At 40.3% G+C, this 18,960-nt stretch overlaps 2 protein-coding genes across 2 annotated transcripts in view; both read right to left on the minus strand.

Moving 5' to 3' along the window:
- crocc2 (ciliary rootlet coiled-coil, rootletin family member 2) overlaps window positions 1-11,603 on the minus strand; it is a 40,287-nt gene extending 28,684 nt beyond the window's left edge. The window contains exons 1-5 of the mRNA XM_061030558.1: window positions 11,212-11,603; window positions 10,065-10,218; window positions 9,791-9,912; window positions 622-792; window positions 440-523 (exon numbers count right to left, since the gene is read on the minus strand). Coding sequence (XP_060886541.1) covers window positions 440-523; window positions 622-792; window positions 9,791-9,912; window positions 10,065-10,218; window positions 11,212-11,268 — 588 coding nt within the window. The 5' untranslated portion in view covers window positions 11,269-11,603. The remainder of the gene's footprint in view (window positions 1-439; window positions 524-621; window positions 793-9,790; window positions 9,913-10,064; window positions 10,219-11,211) is intronic.
- Window positions 11,604-11,740: 137 nt separating this feature from the next.
- klhl30 (kelch-like family member 30) lies at window positions 11,741-18,800 on the minus strand. The gene is made up of 8 exons (XM_061030551.1): window positions 18,677-18,800; window positions 16,333-17,176; window positions 16,036-16,231; window positions 14,909-14,995; window positions 14,621-14,776; window positions 14,190-14,378; window positions 12,824-12,969; window positions 11,741-12,664 (listed from the first exon to the last, which is right to left on the minus strand). Exons 2-8 carry the CDS (start codon window positions 17,104-17,106, stop codon window positions 12,416-12,418), a joined length of 1,797 nt encoding a protein of 598 aa, XP_060886534.1. The 5' UTR covers window positions 17,107-17,176; window positions 18,677-18,800; the 3' UTR covers window positions 11,741-12,415.
- Window positions 18,801-18,960: the final 160 nt, after the last annotated feature.

The raw sequence follows: 18,960 nt of genomic DNA on the forward strand, positions 1-18,960 counted from the left end.
CTCTAATACCTTTATTGTTCATAACTACAGATGTAGGAAAAATGAAAGGAAACAAACTAACACTGAGTTTCTGTTTAAGTTGTTGGGCCTACATGAGTATCAGCAATGATCTCTCAATCCTACTAGAGGGATGAAACAACTTCATTTAAATAATATCCCCTTATATGGTGATACTAGTGATGGAAAGTACTGGCCCAATCCCTGAAGGGTGTTTAACTACGTAAAGATCTGAACTACTGGACTTCACCTCTAAATGGAATGCAATGGAAATGGATTTCTAAAAAGTATGATTACAATTTAATAAATACTTGCAAGGTACTGTCACTTGAAGTCATTCTGGTTTGATGCAAAGAGTATTGCTACAAGAGATCAGATTTTTAGACAAGAATATTTAAATCAAAGTAATTCATGTTCTTGAAGCGGGCTGCTGCAGACTTACCACCAATCTCATCTTCTCAGACTCTGACGTCTTCTCCAGCACCTGTCCTTCTAGTTCCCCACACCTCTTCTTGTACTGAAGGACCTTACATAAAACAAACGTAAAAATGGACGGTTAAGCCAAAAGAACTTACTCTGTTTTAGTGTTAACATTTCTGAGTTGTGATGACTATTCTTAGTCACCTTGGTTTGAAGTTTCTGCACAAGTTGTGCTTGCCTCTGCTGGGCCTCCTGGTAGACCTGCAGTTTTTGCCTGTAAGCTCTGTCCTTGTTCTGCAGGGCTTGCAGGGATCCTGGTGATAGGCTGTCCTGGTCTGAGTCCATTGATGACTGCAGCGTCAGTATCTGATCGAGCTTCAGCAAATGGGACAATAAGCTAAATATTTTTATTACAATACATGGTATACATGCACTCTGTCCTGACTAATGTTGATATTAGATGCATTTTGTAAAGTCTAGACTCTTTTAGACTGTAGAGGATCAGTTGCAATGAGGAAAACAATACTATTAAGTGAGGTAGAGCGTGCTTATGTGTTTTAGGGGAGGTGGCTTCGACATTTCTTCAGTTAGAAACCTTTAAAATCAAGATTTCTTTTTCCAAAGTAGCCTACCCCGACTTAATAAGTCAGTAACTCAGTCTTTCCCATCCCATCTATCTGGATGTACCAATGATTAATGTTTGGAATAAAGGATGTGTTTGTATTCTGTTGAGTCATTTAGCAGTTTTCAACAGTTCATTGAGGGTTCAGTTTAAGAACAAATAAAGTTAATGCATGGGAGCTGTCCTCAATGCATTTTTGAGGTTTTACATAAATGCATGCTCATGCCAAGAAGAACATCTTACAATGGAGCACTCTTGATTGGTAATTACTATCATCACTTGATTCAATGGTACTGATGAGATAGTCTAAAGTATGTGCATAGTGTGTTTCCCCCATGAACAGAAAGAGTGTAATTGTCAACCCTTTGATTGACTAGCTAATCTAGAGACTCTAAGTATCAGTGTGCAGTGTGAGGGTTGGACAAACATTGGCTAGACTTAAAGACGTTGTGAGGGGTCATAATTTCAGTCAATGGAATGTCCAAGTCCATTATGTTTGTTTACTGTTTTTATGCATGATTATTGGGTCTGTCAAGTGAATCTAAAAACAAAGATACACACACATACACTGGTCTTTCTCTTTGTGGAATCTCGTATCCTCTTCCATATCTGAAAACCAAATGTCCTGTAACCTCCCAACCTCACACAACCTAAACTCCCTCTGCACCACCCACTCTCCATCCTGGTGCCAGACACCCTGTCCTCGCTAATACAAACCACATGGCCCCAAAGCACTACAACACTGCGTGCCTCCCGTTCCCCCTTTCTGACTTCTCATTTAAAAGCAGAGGAAGAGAGCGAGGGCGAGAGCGTGAGCGAGGAAGCCCCCTCCCTCCAAACCACCATCCAAGCCCTTCAAATCAACCCTGCGACCCACTCCCCCCACCCCGCCCCCCCACCTCTCCTCTGTACCTCATCTCTTCTCTGGGTGCTTAATCTCTCCAGCAGGCTCCAAGAGAGCCAAGACAATAGTCTCACTGTTCAACAGTGAGCCCCGCCACTTTGCCACCATTATTAACACATTTTCAAATGCCCCTTTCAGATTTTCATACTACAAACTACACTAACGGCCATCAGGCACTTGGCCCTGTGCTTTTGGTGTTTTTCTCTGAGGACCTGGTGAGCACAAAAGCTTCTTTTACTGCCCGTTGTTGAGGTGACAGCTTTAGGGACTGAGAAGGGAGGAACAACATGGGCGGAGTGTTTGAAACACACAAAACTGCAGCAGCTGTGTTTAAAGGGACTCCTGGAAACAGCTGTGTGTGAAGCATAAGTGATTATGCATCTTTTCAACTATTTTGGCACAGCTTTAGCAATAACACTGACTTACTAACAAGCATGTAGTTCATAAATACACCTTGAACACAGGGCCATAGCACATGAGATTTATGACAGCAGATGAGCTCAATCTGAATTTGGAGCTCTTACAGCGGAGTTCAAGGCTGTTACATCTGTGGGAATACTACAGTAGAACAATGTAACTCACAGAAAAAAACAGCTTGAACTTATCCTTATAGGAAGACACTCGTAAACACAAAAGGCAGTTATTTTTCCCTAATTTGGTCATAATGGTCTTAATGGATAACCCACTGTTATTTCCTTTTTATGTAAATGCACTAAATGAGCACAATATCAACTTTACTCATGACATTGCTATACTTTTATTTTAAGGTTATAATGCAGGGTTCAGATACAGGCTGTTGTTATGTCAGTTAATGTTTTCCTCGAATGCTACCTTGTAGAGATGTTGACTACTAGAGGCACTATGGAGCAATGATTTATTGGATAATCACCAAATTCTAAGGTATTGCGTGTAACTGTTATGTTAATGGTATACAGCTGTATGTGTCTTGTAAGCCTAAGGACAAACTGACTGTTTAGTACAACGGTTTGACTTCAATAAGGGACTGTATGATGCGCCTTCTACAGCTAAACAAAGGTAAGACTAAAGTCCTGATCACTCCCTGAAATAGCTTAATGTCTAATGTTGTTTCATATTTATGGTCCTTTTACTCAGTAAGTCTTAAAACCTTGGTATCAGATTTGATCAAGCTAAGTGCTTCTATCAAACTCATTGACCTTTACATGTCTCTAAATAGCTGGATTGTTTCACAGTCTGAGCAACAAATGACTGGTCAGGGCTTGACTTATGCAACAACATTTTCACCTGACTCAGTAGGTCAACCCCTGACCAAGTGAACAATGGTGTCCAGTTCACTGCTGCAATGCTGTTGACAAAATCCAGTCAAATGACCCAAATCACACTCACCTCATCTTACCTACAATGACTTTTTCAACAAAATTCACGTTTTCAAGTTTTCAAATAAACAGTCCTGCATGGTCAGGCACTGTGTACCGTCTGCATCTTTACATAACCAGCATCTCCTTGGTCTTCTAAGTAGGGCCTCCTGAAAGATCTCTGTAATGTGATGGCTACCACACTATAAATATATGTACAGTAGTCTCTGTGTATTTGATTTTTAAAGCAGCTGAGGACTAATTTACTCAAATAGAGATCCTCGTGAAAATGTTGTAATCTATGTATGTTTTTTTTCATGTTTCTTTCATTCATGATGTATTTTTTTTTGTATCATGGACATGGTCAAAGACATACTGTACTTGTACACAAACCAGCTTTGGAAAGGTGTGATAGATAATCTGCCTACTCCAGTTATCACCAGATGCCAGAAGTAACACAAGGATGGGCTCTGCAGTGTACCAATATGGGTAAGGTAGAAGACTGCTACTTAATAAACATGGATGTAAGCAAACAGTGATTTCAAATTTAGAAGTGGTTTTCTAAAGATTGCATGAGGAACGTTGTTTTTCAGACCTCGTAGATACTTAAATTGGAAAATGAATGTAAATAGAACTTGTTTGTTTGTATGGAAACTCTAGAGGGAACACTTAGGGCCCAAATAAATTAGCAAAAAAATGTAATCACAAAAATGATAATAATGATATTCAAAGGCAACTATATCTGGAGCCCTTTTTGTATTTTATGAATTAGTTTAGTCTTTAAAAATGACTATTATAAAACAAACAGTGTCATGGTATATAAACCTAATAAGAAATAGAAGGTTTATGTAAAGACAAAAATAATGCATATTTGTTTCTTCTAGTATATTGACATAACTCATTGTGTCACTAATTGCTTTTATGTATGTGCACTTGAGTTGCCCCAACAACAGCAAACCTGCAAACAACTACACCCTCCCTACCTTGCTGTGTACTCATTGACCAGGTATCCAAGGTAACTGCTACAAGTCCCCACCCTGCCCAGTTGAGGATGGTTGCTTTCACGTTTTCATACATAGCTGCAGTGTGTAGGCGTCTTGCCAGCACTTCACCCCTGTTCCACACACTACGGAGGGGACGCTTTTTTATTGTTTCTCCCCAGTCAGCTGTAAAGCAGGAGGCCGGGGCCTGCTCTGGATTAGCCTTGCTCCGTGCAGGAAGCTCCCAAGAGGGCGCCAAAACAGCCCATAGTACAGACCCCCACCTTCACTTTACTGCTTACACCAACTTCTACTCCACTGCTCTGCTTGCATCATTTAATCTCATCACTCTCATCCCCAACTGAGCTTGAACTCATTGTTCTCCCCCAACATATCGGTCACTGGTGACTGTAAAAAGGCCAAAGAGAGGCGAGTAATCCCAGTCCTCCATCTGCCCTAACTCAGGGGCTTACAGGGCTTACTGGGGGCCCAGAAGTGTGCTCACTGAACACCCCTCGCTATTTACGATCTGCCTCAGAGTACAATCACTCTCGAGGAGCCTCTGTGGCCCCCTGAAATGGGCTGAGCCCGATCCCAATGAAGCCCATCTCTTTGAGGACATCTACTGCCATTTTACAATAATGTTCACGATGCAATTTATACAACAGCCTTTTTGTCATGGTATGCTTTATGCCTCCATATGGTTCCTTTTCTTTTTTTTCATCCCCAAATATTTGTTTCTTGAGCCATGCTTATGTTTCCAAAGTAAAATACTTTTTCGTCTCTTAAAATGTGCTTTGAATTAGCCTTTTATATTCCTTGATATTTATGATTTGTGCCACTCCTTGCATTGTCTCTTTTGATAAATATTTCAAACAACATCAAGGGATAATCTTGCTTTGATTCATCTGCCAACAAGCAACGAGAGAATCGTTTTCAAGGCCCTTGTGAAGGCTTTGGTGTTTTGGCCAAAACTTGCTGCCTTGCTCATGTGGTAGATCAAAATCCAATCCATTACAGTTACCAAGTTATGATTACAATTTTCTCTCACTGACCTAATGTCACAACATTTGGAGATCTCCACAGTTTATCTAAGGTTTCAACTGAGTTTTGTAACGCTTTCCAAACCATTATGCATTTCTGCAGCTGTTTCTTTTCTTAACTTCATAAAACTGTCTTTGTATACCTGTTTCTCTGTGCAGAGAAAGACTTCCAAGAATATCCTCTTTCTTCCTCTCTTATTCTCAACCCAAAGTGAAATCTGTCCTTGAGTGCGCAGTCCAGCCAGCATGTGAAGGGTTACAGCTGCAACCGTTTTCCCTGGCTTGGCCTGGGCCCAGAGGCTTAATAAAGGGAATTAATGGAGTGCACTATCTGTCAGATTCCTAAACACAGCTGGAGCGGATGTCCATCGCCCCCAAGCTGCCCAAAAAATCGTACTATCCTACTTCAACAACATACCCGCTCCCCTTCCCCTCACATTACCCCCTGAGTGCTGACTCCGTGAAATAGCCCCAGCTGATTGTGAAAGCTGTTTATGTATCATCACTGTCGGTAATTACACAATGTGGGATAACAAACAGGGGGAATGGAAGTGAGGAGGGGGAGCTGCTGTGTGTGTGTTACCATGGAGTGAACTTTTTGGTTACAGGGACAGCTGCTGCGTGATGGCACTCAGGGATACAAGTGATCTGTGTAAATACGGCCAAACTAATAATACATGCTGTGTACTCACAAGCATGTGGCCAGCCTTGTAGTACTTAGCACAATGCCCCCGGCAAGGACAATGCTGCACAAAGCCTGCACACACATATACACACGCTCAGCAAGTTCAAGACTTCACTTGTGATTACACAATCTTGACATGTGAAAAAGAACTGAAGAGTGTGCTTAATGTTTGACTTTAAAGTCAAGTAACATGAGTAGCTTAATGTCAAAAGTTGAACACTTTAATGGAGTACTTTCATCAGAAATTTAGCACTGAGATGGACTTTTAAGCAGATTTTCTCCGGGGATAGCAATTAATTTTTACAATTTCATGATATCCGAGAGTTTTTGGCAGCGTTCCATTCAAACTGCGGCCTAAATGAATGGGTTTGTGCCAGCAGAAAAAACAAACTGGAAACAGAGGGGGGTAGCAGGGTAAAAGGGGACAGTAACACAATCCTTAAAGACAGACTTTATCTGCTCCAACTATGTTTGACAGGCTTCTTATGCAGAGACCCAGAGGATTCAAGATTTCAGAGGGCACAGGCGAATGGCAGTTGGTGTCAGAAATCATTCAGCAAGAGTTTATCTTTATCCAACCGACTGCCACACTACGGCATTGTGCAGCCACTCGCTAAGTGTTCAGGCAGCAGAGTATAGATGTCTACGTCTGAGAAAATGCACACTGGCTGGCCTCCAAAAGCAACACAGAGGGTTCAGAATTCACCCAATCATGCTCTCCAACCTCGAGGCCATGCAACTCACAAACTGGGTCAAGGTTTATCCGGGTTCAGGTGCAATTTTCTGGGGTCACCAGAGATCAAGCTGAGTGACTTAACAGAGAAACAGAGGAAGGCTTTCAGAGTCCAGGTGTGACTTCATCAGTGTTGCGTTAATGGTGCACCATCAGGTCAACCAGACTTTTGGGTTGAAGGGGAGAAAAAGGGGATCTAGGATAACTAGGTATGTTTTTCAGCTGTCACACATTCAGGGGTGGGTCGGCTTCAGCTGTCATACTGACAGTGACAGGTTCAGATGGATTTCATTATGAAACCACTGGCATCATATTTAGTTTCATGTTAATGACGTATAGGGGGGAACTTTTTTCACAGGAAAAAACAAAACGCTTTAAAGGAATAGAAGACATTTTAGAGAGGGCTTGTTTGCTTTCGTTAAGAAAATAGATAGCACTTTGAAATCTGTACGGTGTATATAGAGCTACTATCAGTTTCATGTATCTTAGCTCACAAAATTACTAGAAAATTGGAAAGCAGCTAACCAAGCTTTGACCAAACTTTCTAAAATCCACCAGCAAAACCTCTTTGAACTCACTAATCAACATTTAAAGACGTGACCCATTTGAATCCGGTTTGTTTTTGTTGGAGGAGAAATCAAAGATTTGAAGGATTCTTTGTCTAATACATCTGATTCCCGGTAAAACAGATGGATTGCAGTTACTGTGCTGGCAGGGAGGTACATGGTCCCAATCCTGTTGATGGATTTTCTCTGCAAGAGCATCCTTAGACTGCTAAAGGGACACTACACCACAGCTGACTATATATTTTTTACCTTGAAGGAAGGCACATTATTATGAGGGATGTTCAAATTCATCCATCAAGACACAGCCTAAGGAAATGTCATGGCGCCTTCATCCTGTAAGCAGGAATTGGCATTAGGGCTGGATGCACTGTCAGAATGCACAGCTTTTACTCTACTTTATTTATGTTCTGATATTTTTCACATTATGGTTATTTCACATGTACAACAGAAGCTAAACAGATTGAATATCCATTGAGAACAATATTCATTGTCTGACTTGTTACTCAGAGCAGGTATGCCATATTAATATGGACTTTCAAACATGATGAAAAACAGTATGTATATGTGATTTATGCAGTAATAGTATCCCTTCAGCAGCAAATGTTGAGGGAGAAAGTTGTTTTCAGATAAGAGCGCTGGTGTAAATGTTAGCTTCTCACCGCTGGCACAGCCAAGGAAGTATATTTGGCTCAAGGGCACCGATAAGCACATTGGATTAACATCACATCACAGCAGAGGTGCCAAACAATCATGCTGTTTGGCAGAGAAAAAAACAGTCAGGAAAAAGACAGAGGCTTTCACTGGAAGAGGCGAGTCACAACAGGAGTCTTTTAAAAAACCTCCTGACTTGTGACTGCATAACACATTCAGCTGTGTTATCAGTTTAAGTTACAGTGATGAATTCCATGCAAACCCTTCATATGCACTACTTCAAATCACTCCTCGATGGTGTGAGCATGACATATCACCAACACTTGGTAATGTTTTTTTCTGTTTAGAGTCTTTTCACACATCTAAATATATCAACAAAATAAATATGCTATATATATCTCCCAAGCTAATTAAGTTTTATTTATAGCGCAGGGTTTAAAATAAGTAGCAAGGGTAACACAAGCAGTGGGAGTTCATTAGATTTAAGCAGCAGAATGAGGGCAGTGTTATCACAAATGGCTGCTTTGTGCACCATGAAAAATGAGCTTTTTCTTCAAAGGTCTCAAGGGAGAGGCCGGTGACCTTCCCAATTTTCCCCAAAAACATCAGCCGCTACATGGAGGGGCAGCCATGGGGTGGCTATGAAGGGAGACGCCGGTCTTCATGAGCACAGGGGGTCTGAGTCTACCTGAACAGACCACAAGGAAACCCTTCATAAACGCTCCTCCCGCTCTTATTTACACTTACAAACACATACACACACGCTCATGCATCCACACTCACCAACACATATACACAATGGGTGCCTATACGGCACTTACTGTAATATGTAAGCTGTAAGTCTACGGCAGTGAATCACATAAAATGCACGAGTTAAAATACAAGTTACATTTTCCGAGTTAAATGAATGTCCTGTGAGTCTGTACACAAATATCCAAACCTTCTCCCACTCTGTTTTCATCACAGTACATGCAAAGCTGTTTCAACCTCCCCACACTGTTTGTTTGTTTTGCCCCAAAAGGCTTTCCCTGCTGGAAAGAGCTGTGGTACACTGAAGTTTATGGTAACCGTATTCCATTTCAAACGCATGTAGCTTTTTGCAGTCAATGCTCTAGTGTGGTTGACCTTCTTGATCTCATCTCCAAACAAAACTGCAAAAATGTACCATCTACAGCTTTACATAATCCAGCGTTTTTATGAGCTGCATTAACATCTGAAATTAAAATCACATTCTACAAATGCAGTTTTAAAGGATACACAGCTAGGTAGGGAAATGGTGAATACTTCCTGAAAAAATGTAATTTTAGAGATACTATTTGATGACATTTTAGTCATTATTGTAGTTACACGTGTATCCACAGATAGGTGTACATGAATGCAGAATCTTTAGTAGAAAAGGGACAAGACTTTAGTAACTGCACAGGTCTGGTGTCTGTTAAGCAGTCCAGGTGGTAATGACCAAATGAGTTGGAGCAGGCTTTGGTTGTATGCAGCCTTGGAGTCTTCGAGTGGACATCTGTCATAATTTATCCAGTTATCAGATAGCTACCTCAGAAACATTGGTAGATGCCACCGTAGGGCGTAACCAATATCAAATGGGTTCGGAGTTGGCACAAAGTGAGACTAACAAGATACGATCTACATTTCCTGTGTGCTGCTCTCCAGAAAAATACAAAAGGCAAAAATGAGTATCAGATCACATGGTCACATTTAGTTGTTATGATATTGGTCTTGGTGTTTTCCTCCTGTTTATGACAGTTTTACCAGAATAGCCTGCTTAGACAAATGCTAAAAATGTAAAATAATGCTCCACAGTTTGGCCTTGACCTAAGAATGTGTTGCTGCCCTGTGTCACTCCTACCCTGTCAGTGAGACTTGCCTGTTTGACTAGCGGCTGGTCACGGTTCATCTGGCTCGGAGACGGCTGCTCCCTTAAGGCCCTGCTTTCCTCGACCTCGCCGAGCTCAGAGCCCTCACCTGGGATGCAGAAACAGATCATGCATACAGAGGTATCAATCATTACGGATGTGGAATTTGATAACTAATATGTAGAAAGACAGATGTATTGTTTTAACTGACTGCATTCAATGCTTATGTCTGAGCATTTGGATTCAAGCTTTCCTTCCTACCAGTTGGTTGCTCAGTCAGGTTGCGGGTGATGATTTGGCGGACGCGGCTAGAGACAGGCGTAGGAGTGACACTGGACTCGTGTCCATCACCTCGCAGTGTCAGACTACTCTCTCCAAAGCTGCCGTCTGAGTGAATCAGGGACTCCTCCAACTTCTACAATCATACCAGTCATACAAATACATCACAAAGCTTCGCAAAAGCCTAACTCATCAAGGTTACACTGTTAGGGCCTATTGTACATTTTACTAGTATACAAATACTTAAGTTTAAGCTACAATATTTACTTACTCAATGTCAACCTTACAGTATAACAGTAAAGTAAAAAAAAAGAAGACCTGCTTGTGTGTCATGTATTGCTGGATCATCTTTATTGAGTCATGATCATGCAAGAAACAATTGGTCATTGCAACTACGTAAATATTCAAACTACTTAAAATAATTTTAAGACTTTTTTTTTCAAAACAATGCAATTTATTTTACATAATTTGTCTAAAATGTCTTGAGAGTGACATTAACTAAAAGATAGGCTAAATGTTGTAAAGACAACGGAATTGAAATGATGTTTCCCTATGAAATGTTAAGTATCAAAGTAAGGTATGTAATTCTTATTACATGCCTTTAAATTATTTATTAAGCACAATAATAGTGTTATTGTAAACACGAGAATATTTTAAGGTGCTTGTACGGCAGCTAAGCTGCAAAAAGGACAGATTTAAAAATACTTTTTTACCTACTGCAATTGCACTTTATAACGACTCCCCTTAAAGTAAGGACAGAAGACTTTTAAACTTTTAAACTTTAGCCTGAGTTGCATATATCATATATCAAACTGTATTGTGGCCTCATGTTTTTTTGTATGGGTGGGATATGTATGTATATATGTGTTGTGTTGTGTGTTTGTATGTATGCTGGATGCTGGAACACCTACATTTCCCTGCTGGGATGAATAAAGTATATCTTATCTTATCTTTTATCTTATCTTATTCTATAGTTGGACTCTTTTACTCTCAGTAAGCATACTGTACACAGTTGTTATTTTTTTCCAGTACTTTTAATTCACATTTATAGTCAATAGCATTTTTGTAGATTCATGCATTGCTGAAGATAATATCAATAATAGTGCATAACAGCTTTAAAGTTACCAACCTGAATCACAGCCTCCAGTCTAGGAGAGTGTGCACCTCGGTCTCGTTGAGAAGTCATTGGAAGTATGCAAAAACGGACAAAACTTTGACAACTAAATGTAAGCTATGTATGCATGCATGCTAACGAGTACGTTTAACCATCAGTAGTTTCATTTAACAAGACAGAAACCTAGCGCTAGCATGCTATTATTTAGCTACTAAAACTTCTGATAGAAAGTCTTCAAATGTTGAGTAAAACAAAGTTTAGCAGGTGGTTATTAATATACTAAATTAAATTAAATCGCATTGAATGGGTAACTATTTCAATGACGGTATAGAAAGAAAGAAGAGAGAAATCACAAATACGGTTTTAGCAAAGAAACTTTAGGAGCGCCTGCAGGAAAGTAGAAATCTCATCCCATGGTAACCACTCACTTCCGGGCCGTTGCCATAGAAATAGAATGCTGGCTTGGGTGTTCCCATGGCAGCACGGACGCCTGGATTCCGATGGGTTAATAATCACCAAGGCACTGAAGTCAAACTGAACACTGTTTATTCTACAGAGGATTGTTTTATTAAGAACACATTTCATTAATAATTTAGGCACTTCTAGTTGCAAACATTTATTATCCTATACAACCAATACTAATGTGAATAATCCTCATAATCATCACAATCAAAACTACAGTTTCTGCAAAGATTTCATAGTCTATCACAAGCACCTTTCATTGACCCCATTCACACTGAAGTCTTTCTTCTAAAGTAGCTTAATCTCAGGTAGGGAAGCTCAAAACCTGTTGGAATAATAATACAAATAAAAATAATAATATTACACTGGACTCAAAGGCTTTCAGCACTTTTCTTAATACCCAAAGATGCATAACAAAACAAAAGAAAGAAAACAATATGAAGATGAGATAATCCATCAGAAGGGAATAAAGCAGGAGGATGAGAGCAGAGTTGGTTGTAACTGGGGGACTGACTTAATCAAAGGTGACAGAAAACAAAGAAGATATTATTTTCCCACGCATGATACAAAGTATAAATAAACTTAACAGCAGCCAAGCAAAGCTCTAAAAACAACCCGATGGTCATATAACACACTATTATAGGACACAATGACATCCTGGGATAAACATGCCATTTGCACGGTAACATCTGTATGATGCAACACATCTCTGTGAACTCTTTGACCCTGAGTGCTGTCCTGTCAGTACATGAGGCGTTTATGTTGAATCTATGGGGAAGAGCTCAGGCCACTGGGATGGATCAAGGAAGATGGTGCAGACTCCGCTGTAAAACCAAAGTCTTGGCAGGAAGCACTCCACCTCCCAGGTGTTGGCTGTTCGGTTGTAAATCTCCACTTCTACCCCATAGTCCCCCTCCATACCTATCCAATGGCCTCCAGTGACAAACAGCTTGCCATCTAATGTTACCAAGCCCCCATTCTCATGGAGCATGTGGAGAAGCTGGACCTAAAGAGAGGAAAAACCAACACACCGTTGAGAGGCAAAATAACAGTAGAATAAAACAGATTACTTATGCTATGATCCTGTTAAATTAACCTTGATACAGGCTGTTGCATTAGTGTATTATGACTGCAGTCAGTAGTTGTACTGTATCTGCACCTATACCTTCTGCCACATGTTGACCTCTGGATCATAAGCGTAGACTTTCTTTGTGTTGTCAGCAACCAGATATATAGTTCCATCCACACAGACAGAACGGGGTGACGACAAATACTTGGGGATAAAGGGTGAACATATGCTACTCCAGCTATCTGGAAAAAAAAAAACATGAAACCAAAAAATATTTTCAGTTAAAAAAGAAAAAGAAAAGGAATTAAGTCATGCTGTTAAAATTATGTTTTGGTTCCTACAACTTGTTGAATGAATCTACAGAAAAAAGAATTAAACTTAAATGAAAAGCTTTAAAATGCAAAAGGCATGTTGACAATTTGATGACATTGTTAAATAAATTGTTTAATTGCAAATTTAGCATCGAAAAAAGCTGCAGATCATTAAAAATGTACCTATAATGTGAAAAATATATACATCTAAATACATCCCTTATTATGTAGAAAAAATATGTGTTACATAAAAATAGAATGGTACCTAAGTTCCCTGATCTTCAAGTCCTTGAAACTACTTTTAAAGGCTTTATATGTGATTTTCCACACTTAAATATAATATAAATCAAGTATATCCTCTGAAAATAACTCTGTGAGTCATGACTGTCTACAATGGGTGTAACACCCGAGTCCCACTGTCTGTGATGCTTTCCGAGTTTTTCCGAGTCCGATCTTCAGTTTGTTTACATCGCTCGGACGGCCGGCCGGCTCATTCCCTCGCGTATAAAAGTTGTTTAATTGAGGGACTAGAGAAAAGAAGAATAACATACTGTACTCACTGCTTAACTGTGTTTCTAGATCACGCTCATTTCAGGTAAATGTACATGCAGTGTGAAGATACGAGCATAATAAAGATCGCTAGCATTAGCATGCTAACACAACAATGCACGGCGAGTTGTTTTGGTTTCATGCTGGTGCTCAAGGGCGACATCTGCTGGATCAAAAAATCGCATATAAAGCCTTTAAGGATCTAAATGGTTCCTTCAGCCAATTGTTATCTGCATTTTTAGAAGTAATTACAAAGATACAATAGTGACCAAATTTTAAAATCACAATCATACATGTTTAGTGCTGCGTGACCCACTCGCAATGTTCCCGTATGGTTTTGGGAAATACTACCCCCCAGCAGAGACTTTTTTATTTGTAAAATAATTAACTGTAAGACCCTGTCCTGTGGTGGTCTTTCAAAAGGTTCCTAGACCAAAGGGAAAGTTCTTGCTGGAGAGAAATGACTTACATTTACAATTTCTCTCAGCAAAAAATGTTCTAGAAAGCATTTTGGTAATTGATTAGATACTATGATGAGCAAAATAGTTACTATTAATACAAGGAAGAGGGGAAATAAAAAATAATGAAATACCTGTCCTTACCTATAACAGGGTTGTAACACTGCATGGTCAGAGCATTGTACTTTACAGCGCATGAGCCAATCACATAGAGCTTCCCATGACAGGCCGTAGCTGTGAAGTTTGTCACGTATTTCAGTGCAGGGCACGTCAAAGCCCAGGTGTCACTGTAAGGGTCGTAATGCTCAACTTCAACACGATCTGCTGTTGTACCTAAAGGAGGAATTTGTACGAGGTTGTTTCATGAATTCATTAATATAAACAAATTCTTGAATTAAATTTTGAGAGTTATATGTTCTTATAAAGCCTGGACATATTTTCAATGATTCAACAACAAAGAAGTAATGCAAGCAAATCCACTGCTGAGGTAAGAAATGATGGGCTCGAGATACTTGGGTTTATCAAATTTTCCATTGCACTGCAGGTTTAAGGCACAACTCTATTTATTTTCTTACCTCCAATGACGTAAATCTCCCCGTTGAGTGTTGCCGATGTGTGGTTAGTCCGAGGCCTGAGCATGGGTGCCACAGTAACCCACTTTCCCTCTCTTGTGATGTACTTCCAGGTCTCTGTGGTCGACCAGGTGTTTGTATTTGAACCCCGTGAGCCCCCTGTCAGGCAGACAAGATCCCTTTGTCAAAAGTCTGTTTTACATTCTTACAGTTCTGCTTATAATCGATCACCTTGACTTATTTCCCTCTTGATGTTTCTGTGTTCTAAAGGGCTTCAAACACTTGACTCACCTGTTACATACACATCATTGTTCAGGGAGACCATGGAGTACCCCCATTTGTTAGGGTTGGGGAAGTTTGGGAGCTCATGCCACTGTTCTGCAGAGAAGAAAAAAGAGAGGTCATGTTGGCACATCATTCAAAGAGAGAGAGACTAGATGTTCACACATCCAGTTTGCACATCTAAAAAGTGCACACGAGAGGGAAGAATATAAGGGCCAAGAATTATGGAGACAATTAATACTGTTAAGGAGCATCTATTTTCATTGAGCATTTTCAGAATATCATGAATATAGTTTCAGTATAAGCGTCAGACATTTGTCTGCATTTATAGAATTAAATTAAATCTGAAAAAAAATCTTCATCCATTGATTTGAAGAATCATCCTGTATTGATTAATGTTTTCCTTAGCCTAGGACTCATTCTAAAGTTTGACTTTATTGTTGACATTTTGACTTTTAACTCAACTTTTCAAAGGAACCTTAACTCTTTCTCTGTGCCTGGCACTAAAACGAAAGGCTTGATATTATTATCTACTTTCTTTTCTTTGATAATGTTAGGCCTTTTTTGCCTTAATTGATGTGACAGCTGAAGAAAGACATGAAATGTGGGAAGGAGAGAGCGGGGTAGACATGCATCAAAGGGCTGAAGCCAGAAGTCAAACCATTTGCTGATGGGTCCAGAACCTTTGATATATGTGGTGCCTGATCTACTGACTGAGTTGAACTGGTGTCCCAATTATCTACATTTTGACTGTATTCTCGTAATGCAAATGAATGATAAATCCTCCTCTACTCATTTCTTTTCTGTATCCCTGTCATATGCTTCCGTATAAATGATTAACATATATGGTCAAAACCAGATATGGTTAAATAAGATAGGATCATCTTTTCAGTAACAACTCAAATAAAAGATTTGCACATAAATAACTTTTTTCCAGAAATGTAAAACCAGTTATTTAAGAAACTGAGAAGATTATCTTTTATGTCTCATGCAGGAAGCATTCTTGTAGAGTTGTTTTTCTTTCAGTAAAGACCGACAAAACATCTGCCAAACAAATTAGATTTCCCAAGAGTCCTGCTGTAAAATAGAATCTGAACCTAAACAAACTTCAAGTGAATGCAAAAAGAAGTGTTTACTCGTCTTGATGTTGTAGAAGGCACAGTTCCTGAGCAGCAGTCTTTGCAGTCTGGGGTCTCTTTCCTCATCTTCATCTGAATCTTCATCCGAGTCATCCAGTGAACGACCCCCCATCACAAACAGCACCTCTTGCAGGTTTGGTTGTGGACTCTGAGCGTTGAGTCTGTCCATGAATTCTGGTGATGTCTCCATTTTCTTGAAAGTGAAAGTCATGATTTTCTTAAGGAAATCTACTCAGATTGAATAAACACAAGATAAGAGAGAAAAGGAGGGGGAGGAAGTATGAACTCACTGACCTCTCTGTGAATTTTCTCCACAGCTTCTCTGCAGCTTGGAGAGGCCTGCACCAGACTGTCCTTCAGCAGGGTGTCCGACAGGTATTCAGGGCTGAGCAGAGAGAGACGGGACAGGCCAAGGAGTTCATGGAGGTGGCAGAGCCGAGACTCTGTAAGGTGCCTGACCCATTTCAAGATGGCCTCCACTCGGTTGCACTCTGAACGGATTTGTAGACCTTCATCTGACAGACAGGCAACTAATCTGTCCTTTTCCAACAGCAGAAATTCTTCACCTTGTTGGACTGAATCAAAGTTCTCCAAGAGGAAGGCCCATGCTTTGGCCATCACCTCGGGGCAGCCGTGGATAGCTCCAAACTCTAGAATACCAAGGCAATTTGTTGCATCAATCTGGTTCTGCAGGTATCTGCTGCACACGGATCTCACTGTCTGAAACTGCAGCTGGCTGGAGGTGCAAATCAGGCCCTCCACATTGCTCTGGTTAATGGTCAATTTGCCTGTGTAGGCAAAGTCCAACAAACTGCTGAGTATATCAGGATCAACATCCTGAAGCTCCACACGAGCAGCTATGCTCTCCACAAAGTCCCCTGAGAACATGCAGTGGAAGTATGTGCTGCACAGGGCCAGCACGCTGCGGTGACAGGGGAAGTCCCTGCCGCCTGCACTCAGAGTAACATCGACAAGTTTGGGCTGAGAGCAGAGGGAACGCAAGCCCTCCAGGATGCTCTGAGGATGGGAGGACAGGCTGAAGTCCAGGTCATCGACATTGCGCACCATGGTCTAGTTCAGTTTCAAATGTAGCCCAAATCTTCTTTCAGCAGGGATCAAGTCCGAGTTTAGAGCTCACCTGACAATGAAAAAAACATTAATACCTTATGCATAAAAAAAATCAGTCTCAACATCCATCAAAACAATGTGCATTGCTATGAATGTTTAGTAACATCACTTCAGAGAGGTGCAATGAAACTTTTTTTGAAGAAGATTTATTTTTGAGGCATATTGTGCTTTTAGGACAGTGGATAGAGTCAGAAATCGGGGAGAGAGAGAGTGTGAAGAATGACATACATGAAAGAAGCGACAGGTTGGATTTGAACACAGACCGCCCGCTTGGAGGACCATGGTCTCTTTACAGTACATGTACACCCACTAACCACTATGCTACCAGCACACCAACAAAGCATTTGAACATGAATTTGTCCCTCAATGTATCTGGGACGACTGTGGCTCAGTTGGTAGAGTTGTTGCTTCTCAACCGGAAGGTCAAGGGTTTGATCCCCAGCTGGGCAACATGTCCGATGTGTCCTTGGGCAAGACACTTAACCCCGAATTGCTCCTGCTGCTTCGGTGGCGGTGTATGAATGGGATTAGTTACTTCTGATGGATGATACAACATAGCGATCACTACCATCAGTGTGTGAATGGGTGGGTGTGACATGCAGTGTAAAAGTGCTTTGAGTAGTCGGAAGACTAGAAAAGCGCTCTATAAGCTCAAGTCCATTTACCATCTTTATTTTTAATGTAACTTTAAAAGATCCAGTTGAAAACCAAACAGCTTTTAATAAGTTTCATTTTTTACTTTCCCCTATGGACAGTCCATAATCTAAAACCAAGCATGCATGTTTCAGTTTAATTTAGTTCTGTCATTTCTTTACTTCCCTGACACAACAGAACACAGCATAACTACTTAACGACGACAGCACACAACGTGGCTAGCTTACAATAAATATTGCTTAAACAAAGGTAGGACATTCCACATAAAGGTACCTACTTTATAAAAGGCCTCTCTGATTGTAATAACAAAACACATTTAAGAATAGATTGGAGGATTAAACAGTACTTGTGGAAATACCTTTCACTTTTTCTCACAGTAGTTCCATTTTTACATGAAAAAACATGATCCTTGTCTCTTAAAACTACTGCCACTATGGAGGTTGCAGATTCTCTTGCCTTTTCTATCTTAATAACCTCAAGATTTGCCTCTATGATAAGTTGTTGTTTCAATACAGATGCTTTTCATAAACTTGATTTATGTCATGTATGACTTACTAAAAAGAGGAATATGATTAAATACTGTTCATTGTTTTTACAACTAATGGATAATTCTTTGACTACAACTTAAGAATACAATGTCTCCTTCATGACTGTCTGAGTAAATAACGATCAGAATGTTAAAAGAAAACTGCCTTGTTTCTTCTTTGAGGCATTACCGTGTTGTTACAAGGACTACAAGGTACCTCTTGCTCTTGATTAGAGTGATTCACTGTTCTAGTGACTGTAATCTCATCTGGGGCCAACGAGAAATACATTTTCCTGTCATCAAACACTTAGTAACCAAAAACATACTCACCACAGAGGCAAAGAGTGGAAATAATGGATCATCCTTCCAGTTAGAAATCTGTCTGTAAGTGATCAACATGGAGTGGGCAGCATGGCGAATCTGCTTTTGCCAAGTCACTGGGACTGCCTGTGTCCCAGTTATTTTTAGGACTGACAGTGACGCCTCGCTGAAGCCAGATTCCAAACAACAAGCATGGGACCCACAGCTGCTGTTACACACGCATAGTTTGCATTTTGTCCACGGGCCTGAAGGCTAACTACGGAGATAATTGTATTTTTTTCTCTCACAACAGT

The sequence above is a fragment of the Labrus mixtus genome, chromosome 3 (genome assembly GCF_963584025.1).
Source record: "Labrus mixtus chromosome 3, fLabMix1.1, whole genome shotgun sequence".
NCBI classification, from domain to species: Eukaryota; Metazoa; Chordata; class Actinopteri; order Labriformes; family Labridae; genus Labrus; species Labrus mixtus.

Bases quoted from the DNA above. Each gene is read 5' to 3' on its own strand.
- klhl30 (XM_061030551.1), bottom strand. From the start codon at position 17,106: ATGGTGCGCAATGTCGATGACCTGGACTTCAGCCTGTCCTCCCATCCT. The intron at 14,996-16,035 runs GTAAACACTTCT...TCTTCTCTGCAG, and splicing joins CTTCTACAACATCAAGACGA to AACAGTGGCATGAGCTCCCA. The intron at 14,777-14,908 runs GTGAGTCAAGTG...TCTGCCTGACAG, and splicing joins CAATGATGTGTATGTAACAG to GGGGCTCACGGGGTTCAAAT.